The sequence below is a fragment of the Eimeria acervulina genome, genomic scaffold (assembly GCF_000499425.1).
Source record: "Eimeria acervulina Houghton genomic scaffold, Eah_scaff316, whole genome shotgun sequence".
Taxonomy (NCBI): domain Eukaryota; phylum Apicomplexa; class Conoidasida; order Eucoccidiorida; family Eimeriidae; genus Eimeria; species Eimeria acervulina.
Genome location: NW_013547641.1, coordinates 1 through 11,588, shown reverse-complemented (window position 1 = coordinate 11,588; position 11,588 = coordinate 1). Strand labels below are relative to the sequence as shown.

At 45.7% G+C, this 11,588-nt stretch overlaps 3 protein-coding genes across 3 annotated transcripts; 2 read left to right on the top strand and 1 right to left on the bottom strand.

The window, feature by feature from the left end:
* Nucleotides 1-508: 508 nt before the first annotated feature.
* Nucleotides 509-2,772, top strand: EAH_00032580 (hypothetical protein, conserved; the record flags this gene model as incomplete). Its single annotated transcript, XM_013392294.1, has 5 exons — nt 509-903; nt 1,088-1,207; nt 1,409-1,483; nt 1,545-1,864; nt 2,018-2,772. The coding sequence occupies 5 exons, from the start codon at nt 509-511 to the stop codon at nt 2,770-2,772; spliced, it is 1,665 nt and encodes a 554-aa protein (XP_013247748.1).
* Nucleotides 2,773-4,035: 1,263 nt separating this feature from the next.
* Nucleotides 4,036-5,147, bottom strand: EAH_00032570 (Chromosome I, complete genome, related; the record flags this gene model as incomplete). Its single annotated transcript, XM_013392293.1, has 3 exons — nt 4,036-4,211; nt 4,313-4,493; nt 4,845-5,147. 3 exons carry the CDS (start codon nt 5,145-5,147, stop codon nt 4,036-4,038), a joined length of 660 nt encoding a protein of 219 aa, XP_013247747.1.
* A 2,576-nt stretch (nt 5,148-7,723) lies between these two features.
* On the top strand, nt 7,724-11,269 carry EAH_00032560 (hypothetical protein; the record flags this gene model as incomplete). The annotated part of the gene is made up of 5 exons (XM_013392292.1): nt 7,724-8,314; nt 9,299-9,361; nt 9,626-10,388; nt 10,678-10,726; nt 11,194-11,269. The coding sequence occupies 5 exons, from the start codon at nt 7,724-7,726 to the stop codon at nt 11,267-11,269; spliced, it is 1,542 nt and encodes a 513-aa protein (XP_013247746.1).
* Between the last annotated feature and the right edge of the window lie 319 nt (nt 11,270-11,588).

Sequence of the window (11,588 nt, the reverse complement as noted above, 5' to 3'; positions counted from 1 at the left end):
TACTCTGCGTCCACACGTTGCGGCAAGTTCTACCGCGAAATTGCACGGGGGGCATAAGGGAACTAAAAAGCTCACGACAAAGTTGAAATATATCGACATGGGTCCTCAGTTTCGCTAAACTCTCGGGTATTTGTCAGCCGTATTCCGAATATAAGGCATGTGCACCGTTCGTTACGGTGATCTTTACACTCATCTTTGCAAGTTTCGCATGCGGGGCGTACGGCGACCCCAAAATATGTTCTAAATTGCAGAACAATACGATAGGAAATGGAATTTCCTACCAACGTACTACAGGAGATGCAGGCTGGAACCAGTCAGAAAGAAAATAAGTGACGCGCGAGCTGAACATCAACGACATAAACGCGCGGTGTACGTACGCGCGGAATAATTTCCGTAGATGACGGCATTCACTTCTGGAAAGTTCTGTTTTTTCCAAATCGAGCTTGCCTCGCGCCCTCACTCAAATTTGCCGCTAGATTATTATAATTGCAATCGCGCATATGAAACGATGGCTTCCATGGAGATTAGCAACGAACAGGCGGTCAATTCCGGATATGCAGCCGAGGAAATAAGGAATATGTCGAGCACGATCGCTTCGGCTCCTCTTCCTGAAGCATATGACAGCTCGCACATGACATTCTTAGCAGACGGGAGGCCAGTTCTTCCCGCGTTTTGGGGAAATGCCCAGGAATCCCCTCACAGAGCAGCTGGAGACACATCATCTGACGTGTGGAGGGAACTTAACTCGGACTCGCCTTCAATATTGCGTCTTCAATGCCTTTGGGCGTACTTCAACCTGCCTGCACTGAGCCTTGCGGATAGCGTTGCAGGTGTGGCGTCAGTGGCCGCACAGACAGATGGGTTCCACTCGGTAGTTCAAGTTTCCTCTCCCTTGTTACACGGGTGAGTGCAAACAAGAGTTTCCCAAACTGCCGAGAGGATTCAACTCTTCGTTTAGACCCCATGTGGAAAGCATTAAAGACATTTATTTCGCAAAAGATACGCTAGCCCTCGTCTTCACGAGAATTCAGTAAGTTGAGCTACTTCGTGAAAGCAACACCCCAGCATTTTTAACTATACCTTTTAGGCTTGCCGTCGACTTGCGCGGTGCAGGCGAAGCCTTTGAGAAGGCCGTGCGCTTGAGAGATCAGCATATGATACCGTCTCTTCTTCTTGTTAGGAACGTTCCTGCTGTGCGTATCGAAAGGTAAATAAAATGCATTCCCGCTTGTCGCAATTGCTTCTCACAGCCAATACCTACAGTAATGGAGCATTGGGTCCTTACGGATATGTCACCGTTCGCAAGCACGTATGTGTATACATTAGGCTCCATTCTAACCAAAAACCCAATGGGGAGTTCCTAGAAAGCATTCCGATGGATTGTCTCTTTGGCCCCGTCCGACGCCAGGGTGTACGATGTCTTTGAGATGGCAGACGGTTTGGAACTTGGAGAAACCTCCGGGTTGTTCGTCATCGGCACGTGGTAAGGAAGAAACTTCCATGACACAAGCGTGCCCAGTTATTCATAGCCCACTCCCCAACAGGATTGTAGACCTTCGGACCTTTTCAGCACTGAGGATGCTGTTTCGTTCGGAACTGAGACAATCGCGGACGGTCCAGCCAGAATACCTTCTAGAGGCGGCCATGGAGATTTTTGGAGCTAGCTTTGGGCAGCAAGAAGGCGAAGATGCGCTTGACTTTGCGCAGCGAGAAGATGAAGTAACGGGGAGCACAGCCATACCGATCGGCTCTGAAGGAACCCAAGAGAGGGAAAGTCCAAGTTCACTTCCTGAAGCAGAGAACATGGATGATGATGAAGATAATAAGTCGCCCCATCGTTCTCGTGCTACTCTGTACATGATCGGTACAACAGCGGAGCACAGTTCGAGCCTGCACGATGAGCAGCAACACTTGAAGGCAGCTGATTGCATAAAATCAGCTGCTCAATCTGAAGTGCACCAGCCAGAGATTTCCAGGGTGGGATAGTGCTGACTTTAAACATATTCTTTTTCCTAAGGAAAGGATCTTCAGGGGCATTATTTGCATTGCAGTGAAGGATCGGATGCTGAAGCTCAAAAACATAGCCTTGCCGCTAGAGAACCTTCCGCCGACGATAGTGGAATCTCTGTGGCCACGAGACTGGAACAAGAAAACGAATTGTGCCCCGCAGAAAACCCATCGAATTTCCCCCACAATCGAGACTACGACAGGCCGCTTTCAACAGAAAATACGCACGAGCGTATACCCCCCGATTGTTCTCAACTGGAAAGCCATTTTGAACTGCCAGGCGATATACCACCCATTGTAATTGGTGAAGAAACTGCAATTAGGGAGGTCGAACAACAGTCAGCGGAAGCCCTACAAGGTGAAAAGACCACATTTGCGGCGAGCAATGAGCAGAGCCAGATGCATTTCAATGCGACCACATCAGATGGAGAGCATGACCTCGGAGATCCGCTAGTCCATCAATTTGCAGTCCAACATGATCATGAGGCTGCAGATATTTGCATCACCAACAATGGAGGAAATTGCCCCGTCGAGACATCAAATGCCGTAACAAATGCATATGACAAGGCGATTGAAAAGAAGCTGCAACTCTGGGTTGACACGAAAGGGGAGCCGCAGTCTGATGAAGAGCCCATCAACATGTTTGAAAGAAGTTATCCGTCACATGAATTCGAATATTGGGCAGTTGAGGTCAGTTCGCAGCATTACCCAACGTATGCCGCACCGCAACACCCGTTGAGCACAGGATATTCTAGTTACTGTTGAGCAAAATTACGAGAGCGACGAACCAGGGACTCTCAGCGTGAATTGCGGAGATGAAGTATTCCTGTTTTCCGTCACGGTGAGATAAATGGTTTACATTGCCCGCTAAGATCTTTCCAATTGCCAACGTTTAACGCAAATTTAGAACACTTCCTGGGCATTTTGCCGCACGAAAGGCGGCGAGTTGGGATACGTACCCACTGTGGCCGTCCCTGATGCATTCAGAAAAATGTTTAAGCATACAAAAATGTATGCGAGAAGAACTGCAACTGTTGACCGCTACTGCAAGTGGAAAGGCACCATCCTTCACCCCGGAGACCCTGTGGTCATTCTAGCAGAGCTTGAAAAATGGTGAGATAGTTCTGACTAGGCATGAGTTTTACGGTATGGCAATGACGCACGTAGGGTTTTGGTGCGTGACTACTCGAGACCGTTTCGACAAGCCTTCATCCATCGGGGCCGGTAAGGGGGAAAACACGTGACGGAAAATGCTGAACTGCTAGCAGTGCTCCTACAGGGTTAAGCAGTGATTCTGAAGTACTGTGGACGGCGCAAAGCTCCCCAGTTAATGCCAGCATGTGTCGAGCAAGTGCGCGCACGTGTGGGACCGAACCCAGCATACCACATTTTTAAACAGCAAACGCACATCTTACGTTTCGAGTTGTTGCTCCAGTCGATGTGCACATGGTATTCCAACATGTCCCGGACAAACGTTTCCCGATATTAATGCAAGAAGATTTGAAACTTCACGATCTATACAGTCATTTTCAGCTCAAAAAATTGTAAAAATGCTCGAATGAGTCTATGCCAGACAAATTCGACTCAAAGATGCATAGACCTCATCAGTGAGGTAGTTAAGCCATATTTCAGGCAGTCCCCTTCATCGTTGCTCCCCAAGTGGTCGCAATAGTTTGTTGCTTCTGTTTTCTCGAATTCCCATCTCGTAACGGGCGTTCGTTCGCCAATTTAAGAAGGTTGTGCTTGTTGAATAAATCGTCTTCTGAATGGTGTATGAAGCGAAATGGCGGTGTATACCCTAGTTCTAAACGCCTTGCCATTTGCATTCGCAAATGAGGGGCTGCTCGGTTCAGCTTCTCTTCGACATCTTTGGGGTCGTGCCTAGAAGCGACGGTGAAGAAAACGTAACATGTTGACCTGCCATGACAGTCACACGCTGGAGCCAGTTTTCACTATCACTCAGTAAAAGGACTTCACAGGCAACCACAACAATCCGAATAGTTCCAATACAGGGCGAGGTACCCAGAGTCACCTGGTCGTCTGCTGTTCCACATGGTGGATCGAAACTGAAGCTCCACCCAGGAGGCCGTAGAGAACCTCCGCAGAGTTCCAAGTGAGGAACTCTTCTAACTGCGACTGCAAGAGTCGAGCTTGGCGGACGGTTCTGCGGGCAACGTGGAACTTTATGGGGTCTATGATCTGGCCTGAGAAGATCACAAGATTCAGCGCCGAGCATGCTGCATTTGCCTCGTCATGGACGGATGCTGAAATGGGATAGGGATCACTAGCACCCGCATGTTCTTACCTTGAACATTTGGCAATGCAGCCTTCATGAGCTTTGCATTTGCAAGTTTCTCCTCACGTATCTTTGCTCTTATGCGAGATGCCAGCTCTTGGCGCTCTGCATCTGCTTCCATTCGAACTATGCGCCGCGCTGCCCTCACACCGTCATCCATACCCAACGACTTGACAAGGGAGTCTTCTGTCTGTAAGCCCAAGAGAAGCACAAACAATCCATGAAACTCATTGCCTACATTATGCCGCAAGCACAGGCTGACTAATAGAAATATATACATATATACACCAATCCCGTTGCACTTCCAGAGAGTCCCTGTCCCATGAAGCATGCATCAGCCTTCAACATGCATTACGATATTGCCATGGAGGAGGTTAGCGGCAATAACCCAAGAAAAGTTGAGTAGGGGCTACACGACACTTGTACAGGAGCGCGGAGAGCGAAGAAGTTCTGGATTCGTGTGTGTGTGAAGGCCGCTACGCTTGCGAATAAAGAAGTAAAGCATTCTCAGCAAGCAGGGAAGTAGCAAGTAGCGTCCTACTTGAGGGTTGCTGTGCTGTTTGATTATTGCTGCTGCTTCTCTTTCGGGGTCTGGGAGGGCTCTGGCCTTGAGCCAGCGCACGCGTCTATCTAAAAGGAGTTTCTGTTGGTAAGCCTCTCGCATGCGTATCACTTCTTCATGAGTTAAGTCTCGGTAAGCTCCGCCTTTTAGCGAAACATAGTCGAAAAGAGATTCACACTGGTCGCTCTCCTCCTCAGGAAAGTCCATTGAATCATTTTCTTCTCCTTCTGCTCCTTCTTCCTGTTCTTCTGTACTCGCCGTCGCTTCTCTGTTGTCTTGCATCTCTTGCGGTACTGCAAAGGCCGCACTAACACACCCACACGCCTTTTGTTTCCAAGCACAGTCTTACTTTGGTCCCCCCTTTAATTTTTTTATAGCTACATATATATACATATAGATATAATATGAATAGCAGCAATACGCCTAAAAGCATGAACGGTTTAAGGTTCTCCCTTTCACTCACTCATTTGTTGTTTTCCTCTTTTTCTTCTTCCTGCTTTGCTTATAGAAGGCAAAGAAGGACTGAAAACCGCCTGCGGCCGTTTGTATCGATCAAGAAACTCCGCCCAACCCTCCTCTGTCTTACTGGGGGGCCCCCCTCCCTCATCAGACGCTGTACCATGGGGGCCCCTGTGGGGGGCCCCCCAGCCACTAGCTGCAACTGAATTTTTTTCAGCTTTGTTTGCTGCGAGAAGTTGGGTACGGCGGCGGCCGATGGTTTTTTGAAATTCTTTTTGAAGTTCAGGGGAGTCAAAGACGGAAGGAGGACAGCGGCCTACGAAAACAGTAAAAAGAATTACAATAGAAAAAACAAACAAATTCAAAGAAAGCGGCAGAAACAACAACGCAAACCAATAACATCAACAAACTGATAATAATAATAATTATTATTACTATTACTATTATTATTATTATCATTACAGGGGACGAAGAGAGAGGGGAAACCAAACAATTATACAGAAATGAGGAAAAACGCCCATTACACAATATTCAGAAACAAACAAACAAATACAGAAAACACAAGAAAGAAGAAACAAACGCCAGGCAGACAAAAACAAGAAACACACAAAGAAATAAAAGAAGAAGAAATAAAAGAAGAAGAAGGAGAAGAAGAAGAAGAAGATCAGACAGAGGGAAGGAAACAAACAGAAAGGAGAAGAGTTTGTTAATTACCCATCAGCTTCGCTTGCTGCATCTCTGCTTCATCGACCTGCTGCAGCAATTGCTGCACATCGCTGGCCAGATGTTCTTCTTCCCACTTCTCTTCTCTCGCCCTCTGGCGGCTCGAAGCAAATAAACGAATATCGCAAACACACATGCATGTGCTGCTGCTGTTGCTGGTGGTGGCAGCAGCAGCTGCTGCTGCACCGAAGGAAGACTTTGAGGGGAGAGACAGCAGCAGAGGGGGGTGACAGGAATTGTATTTTGCATGGTGAAGTGTGCAGCGCGTTGGTGCTGTTTTAGAGAAAGAAAGAAGAGAAGAATAAAGCGATGAAGGCCGGGGGCCCCACAGGGGCCCCCGCCTATTTAAAAGGCACAGGGGGCCCCCTTCAAGGGTCCCCAGGTGGTGTGGCTTCATCAAACGTGCGCACGCGCAAACCCTAAACCCTAAACCCTAATTCAGAAGAAGAGAGGCACTAGGGCAGAGTAAACCCCAAAACGCTTAGAAAGAGATGATAAACACAGCGCAGCATACTTGTGCACCTTTCCTTGTCTCCTGGAAATGAGACGAAGAAAGCCAAGCTTAGGGGTTAGGGTTTAGGGTTTAGGGTTTATTGTTTAGGGTTTAGGGTTTATTGTTTAGGGTTTAGGGTTTACTGCGTTGAGAACACATGGTCACAGAAGATCGGGTGTAGGGTTTAGGATTGATTGTTTAGAGATAATACCCAGAAGTATTTTAGCTTTTACAATATAAAACGAAAGAAGAAAGAGAAGAAGCAAGGGGCCCCCAAGACACCCGAAAGGCTGTTGTATTGCATGCAGCTGAGGGGGGCCCCAGCATAACTTAGTGAAAAGGCCGGCGTTTGAAAGCAAATATGGCTGCATTTATTCTTATTTATCGTATTGAACTATATTTAACTAGTTTTTTCTTTCATTTTAAACTTCTATAGACTCTATACCCACCCCCTGGGGGCCCCTAACCCTGGAGGGGGCCCCCGACAGCTGGGGCCCCGAGAGCTCAACGCTGCTGCTGCAGCAGAAGCTCTACTGCAACAAAGACGCTAGACTGCAGCAGCACCAGCAACATCAGCTGCAGCAGCAACAGTGGCAGCAGCAGCAACACTCGCAGCAGCAGTAGCGCTAACAGCAGCAGCAACATTAGCAGCAGCAGGAACACTCTGCCCAGTAGCGGCAACGGCAGCAGCAGCAGCAGCAGCAGCAGCCAATTCAGAAGCAGGAGGAGCTTCAGAAGAAGCAGAAACAGCAGCAACAAGAGCAGCAGCAACAGCAACAGAAGCAGCAACAGCAGCAAGACACCAACCGCAACAGCAGCGGCAGCAGCAACAGCAGCAGTAACAACAGCAGCACGAACAGCAGCAACGCAGCATAGCGTAGCGATTAACTGATAGCTCTTCAGGTGTACATGCAGCTTGTTGTTTTGTTTGTGTACCTCTCTGGCTCCGCACATGTATTTATACAAACAAAATAAACAAAGCAAACACCGATAGAAAACTGCAAAGGCGATCTAAAGGCCTTCCTAACCCATATACCTCACGAGAACCCCTATTTTTTAATGATACGGCGACCACCGAGATCTACACTCTTTCCCTACACGACGCTCTTCCGATCTGGTTTAGGGTTTAGGGTTTAGGGTTTAGGGTTTAGGGTTTAGGGTTTAGGGTTTAGGGTTTAGGCCAATGGACCTGCTCAGAGGCGCGAAGGAGGGCTTGGGAAGTGTTGCAGGTGGTGCAGCAGCAGCTGCTGCACCAGGAGGTGCTGCAGGAAGAGGAGGAGCAGAAGCAGCAGCAGCAGCAGCAGCAGAAGCAGCAGCAACAGAAGCAGCAGCAGGAGCTGTTTCTGTTTATATTCCTGATGAGGCTTTGAAGGCGCTACCTTTGGTTGTGCGCTGGCGTGTCCCTCTCAACAGCCACGTAGCAGCAGGGCAGGTGATGGCTCATCTATCTCCTGCTGCTGCTGCTGCTGCTCCTGCTGCTGCTCCTGCGGCTGCTGGTGCTGCTGCTGCTGTTGATGCTGTTGCTGCTGCTGAAGATGCGGCCAAGGCAGAAGAAACAGCAGCAGCAGCAGCAGCAGAAACAGCAAATCAAGAAGCAGCAGCAGACGCTAAAGGTGGAGGAGCAGCAGAAGCAGCAACGGGAAGCACAACAGCAGCAGCAACAGCAGCAGCAGCAGCAACAGCAGCAGCAGCAGCAGAAAGGGCCTCATCAGAGTTTGTTGTTCGCTCCCCAGTCTCAGGGACCCTTTGCAGTATTAATCTGCAAACAAATGAAGTGCTGACAAACCCCACACAGTCCGTCAAGGGTTTAGGGTTTAGGGTTTAGGGTTTAGGGTTTTGTCTGTTTATCTATTTGCTGTTGTTTTGCCTTTGCTGCTCTTTATATTTCTTTTTTGTTTGTTCTTTTGGTGCCCCCTCTCTTTTTTGTTTATTCTTCTCCTTGATAAATAAATAAATATATATAAATATAATATAAATATGTATATAAATAAATATATATAAATATAATATATATATATATATATATATATATAAATATAAATATAATATATGAATATATTTAGATATATGCAATCAAAAAGTTAAAAAAACAAAATAAAAGATTAACAAGTGAATTACAATAAAATAAATAAATAAATAAATAAATAAATAAATATGCATGAATATGCATGTAAGTATTTATTAATATATAATAATATATAATAATATATAATATATAATGTATAATAAAAAATAATAATAGATAATATATAATAATATCTTTATATAATATATATATATATATATATTTTCCTAATAATAAATAAACAAACTAATAAAAAGCCAAGCAACTAAACAACTAAAACAGACAAACAAACAAACAAACAAACAAACTCTGATATTGCTTGCATGCAGGCGTTGCGTAGGGGCTGTACGAGAGCAGCAGTGCAGCCACCCGTTAGTTAGTGAGGGCGTTTGTTGTTTTTGTTTGTCTCCGCTGAACAAACAACAAATTGACAATGCTGTCGCTGCCGGCTTCTTCTCTTCTGATAGGGGACTCAAAATAGACAGACAGGTATCTTTATCTCTCTCTTCTAGGGTTTAGGGTTTAGGGTTTACGGTTTAGGGATTAGGGTTTAGGGTTTAGCGTTTAGGGATTAGGGTGTAGGGTTTAGGGTTTTGGCTTTAGGAGCTGCGCTCGCACGGTGACAGTTTAGGGTTTAGGGTTTAGGGTTTAGGGTTTAGGGTTTAGGGTTTAGGGTTTGCGGTTTGAGCGCAGACGGCTGAGGAGCTGGAGAGAGAGAGGATTCTTTCGCTTCTCAACAGAAGAAAACTTTGCTTGGTAATTTGCTGCTGCTGTTGCTGCTGCTGCTTGTGCTGCTGCTGCTGCTGCTGGTGTTTGTGTTGCTGTTGGTGCTGCTGCTGTTGCTGCTGCTGTCGAAGCATCCTCTTGAGGAGCTGCAGCAGCAGCTGCGCTTTTAAGTAACCCCAACAGCCTTGGATATCTGCGTTGCTGCGGTTTGCGTTGCTGCTGTTGTTGTTGCTGCTGCTGCTGCTGCTGCTGTTGCTGCTGCTGCTGTTGCTGCTGCTGCTGCTGCTGCTGCAGGTGTTGGATTTAGACAACACTCTGCTGCACGCGACTTCGCTGCCGCCTCCAGTCGACTGTCTGCCGACTATCGTCTTAGATGACTTCGCCCCTAAGAAACGCAGCACGCAGCAGCAGCAGCAGCAGCACCAGCAAGAGCAGCAGCAGCAGCAGCAGCAGCAGCAGCAGACAGCGGCGACAAGTGCGGAGGCACCCTCAGCAGATGGGTCTGCTGCAGCAGACGCAGCAGGAGAAGCAGCAGGAGAAGCAGCAGCAGGAACAACTGCATGTGACAACACAAACCCGGAGCTAGGCGAACCAAGTGCAGCAGCAGCAACAGCAGCAGCAGCAGCAGCAGCTGAGGTGGATACGGCCTGCAGCCCAGAAGGCAGCAGCAGCGACCAGACCAGCACCTGCAGCAGCGACAGCAACAACGGCAGCAGCAGCAACAGCAACAAGAACAGCAGCAGCAACTCCACGAGCAGCATCAACAGCAGCAGCAACAGCAGCAGCAGCAGCAGCAGCAACAGCAGCAGCACGAACTTTGCTCGCTTCTCTGCCCCAGAGCCGGAGACCTGGGAGGAGGTTTGCTTCCCCGCTTCAAGCAGCAGCAGCAGCAGCAGCAGCAGCAGCAGCCACAACAGCAGCAGCAGCAGCAGCAGGCGCGGGGTGTATCCGCACTACAGAACAGATGCAGAGGCCCTTGCTATTGTTGCGAAGCTGGAACAGTCTCTCATTTGCTGCCGCGTTGCTGCAGATGCTTCTGATGCATACGGAGGAGCCTGTGAGCAGTTGTTTATTTGTTTTGTTTATTTGTTTGTTTGTTTATTTATTTGTTTGTTTGTTTGTTTATTTGTTTGTTTGTTTGTTTGTTTGTTTGTTTGTTTATTTGTTTGTTTGTTTGTTTTTTTATTTGTTTTTATTTGTTTTTGTGTATCTTTCTCTGTTTATTTATTTATTTTTTTGTTTATCTATTTACTTACTTATATACGTTTATTTATTTATTTATTTATTTATTTATTTATTTATTTATTTATTTATTTATTTATTTATTATTTATTTATTTATCTCAGGTCATTCCAGCACTATGAAACTCCGCCCAGGGGTTATTTCATTCTTGAGGTTCGTCCGTTTATTTATTTATTTATTTTGTTTGTTTATTTTGTTTGTTTTGTTTGTTTGTTTGTTTTTATTTATCTTTTTTTGTTTTTGTTTGTCTGCTTTATTGTGCTGCTGTCTTCGTCTGCATGCACTTATTTGCTGTTCTTTGTTTTTTCTTCTGTCTCCTCACCTCTCGCTGTTTATTATGTATATTATTATTATTATTATTATTATTATTATTATTGCTATTATTATTATTGCTATTATTATTATGATTATTATTATTACTGTTTTTGTTAATATTATTATTATTATTATTTTTATTATTGTTGTCATTATTGTTAATACATCTGCATTTTATTTTTCTTTCGTTTGCTGTTCGTGCTGTCTCTCTCCGATATTACATTTTATGCTCTCTAAACCCTTTTCTTCTGTCTCAGCAAGTCTTTAGGGTTTAGGGTTTAGGGTTTAGGGTTTGTGTGCTGCAGAGAGATGTCGCGTTACTTCGAGTTATTTTTGTTTACTATGGGCACTGCGACGCATGCAAAGACCGTCCGCTCCTAAACCCTAAACCCTAAACCCTAAACCCTAAACCCTAAGCCCTAAAGGGAAGGCCGCTAGCGTGGTGAAGGAGTAGCTGAGACTGATTTGCATGCATTTGTTTGTTTTTTATGTTTGTTTGCTTCTCTTCGTTTTCTCTTTTTTGTCGTTCGTTTGGTTTTTGTGTTTTGTTTGATGTTAAATTTCTCTTCGATTTTTCTGCTCTTCTTCCTCTTCAGATATGTAAATATATATATATATATATACATATATATATACATATATATGTATATATATATATATATACATATATATGTATATATATATATATATATCTATATAT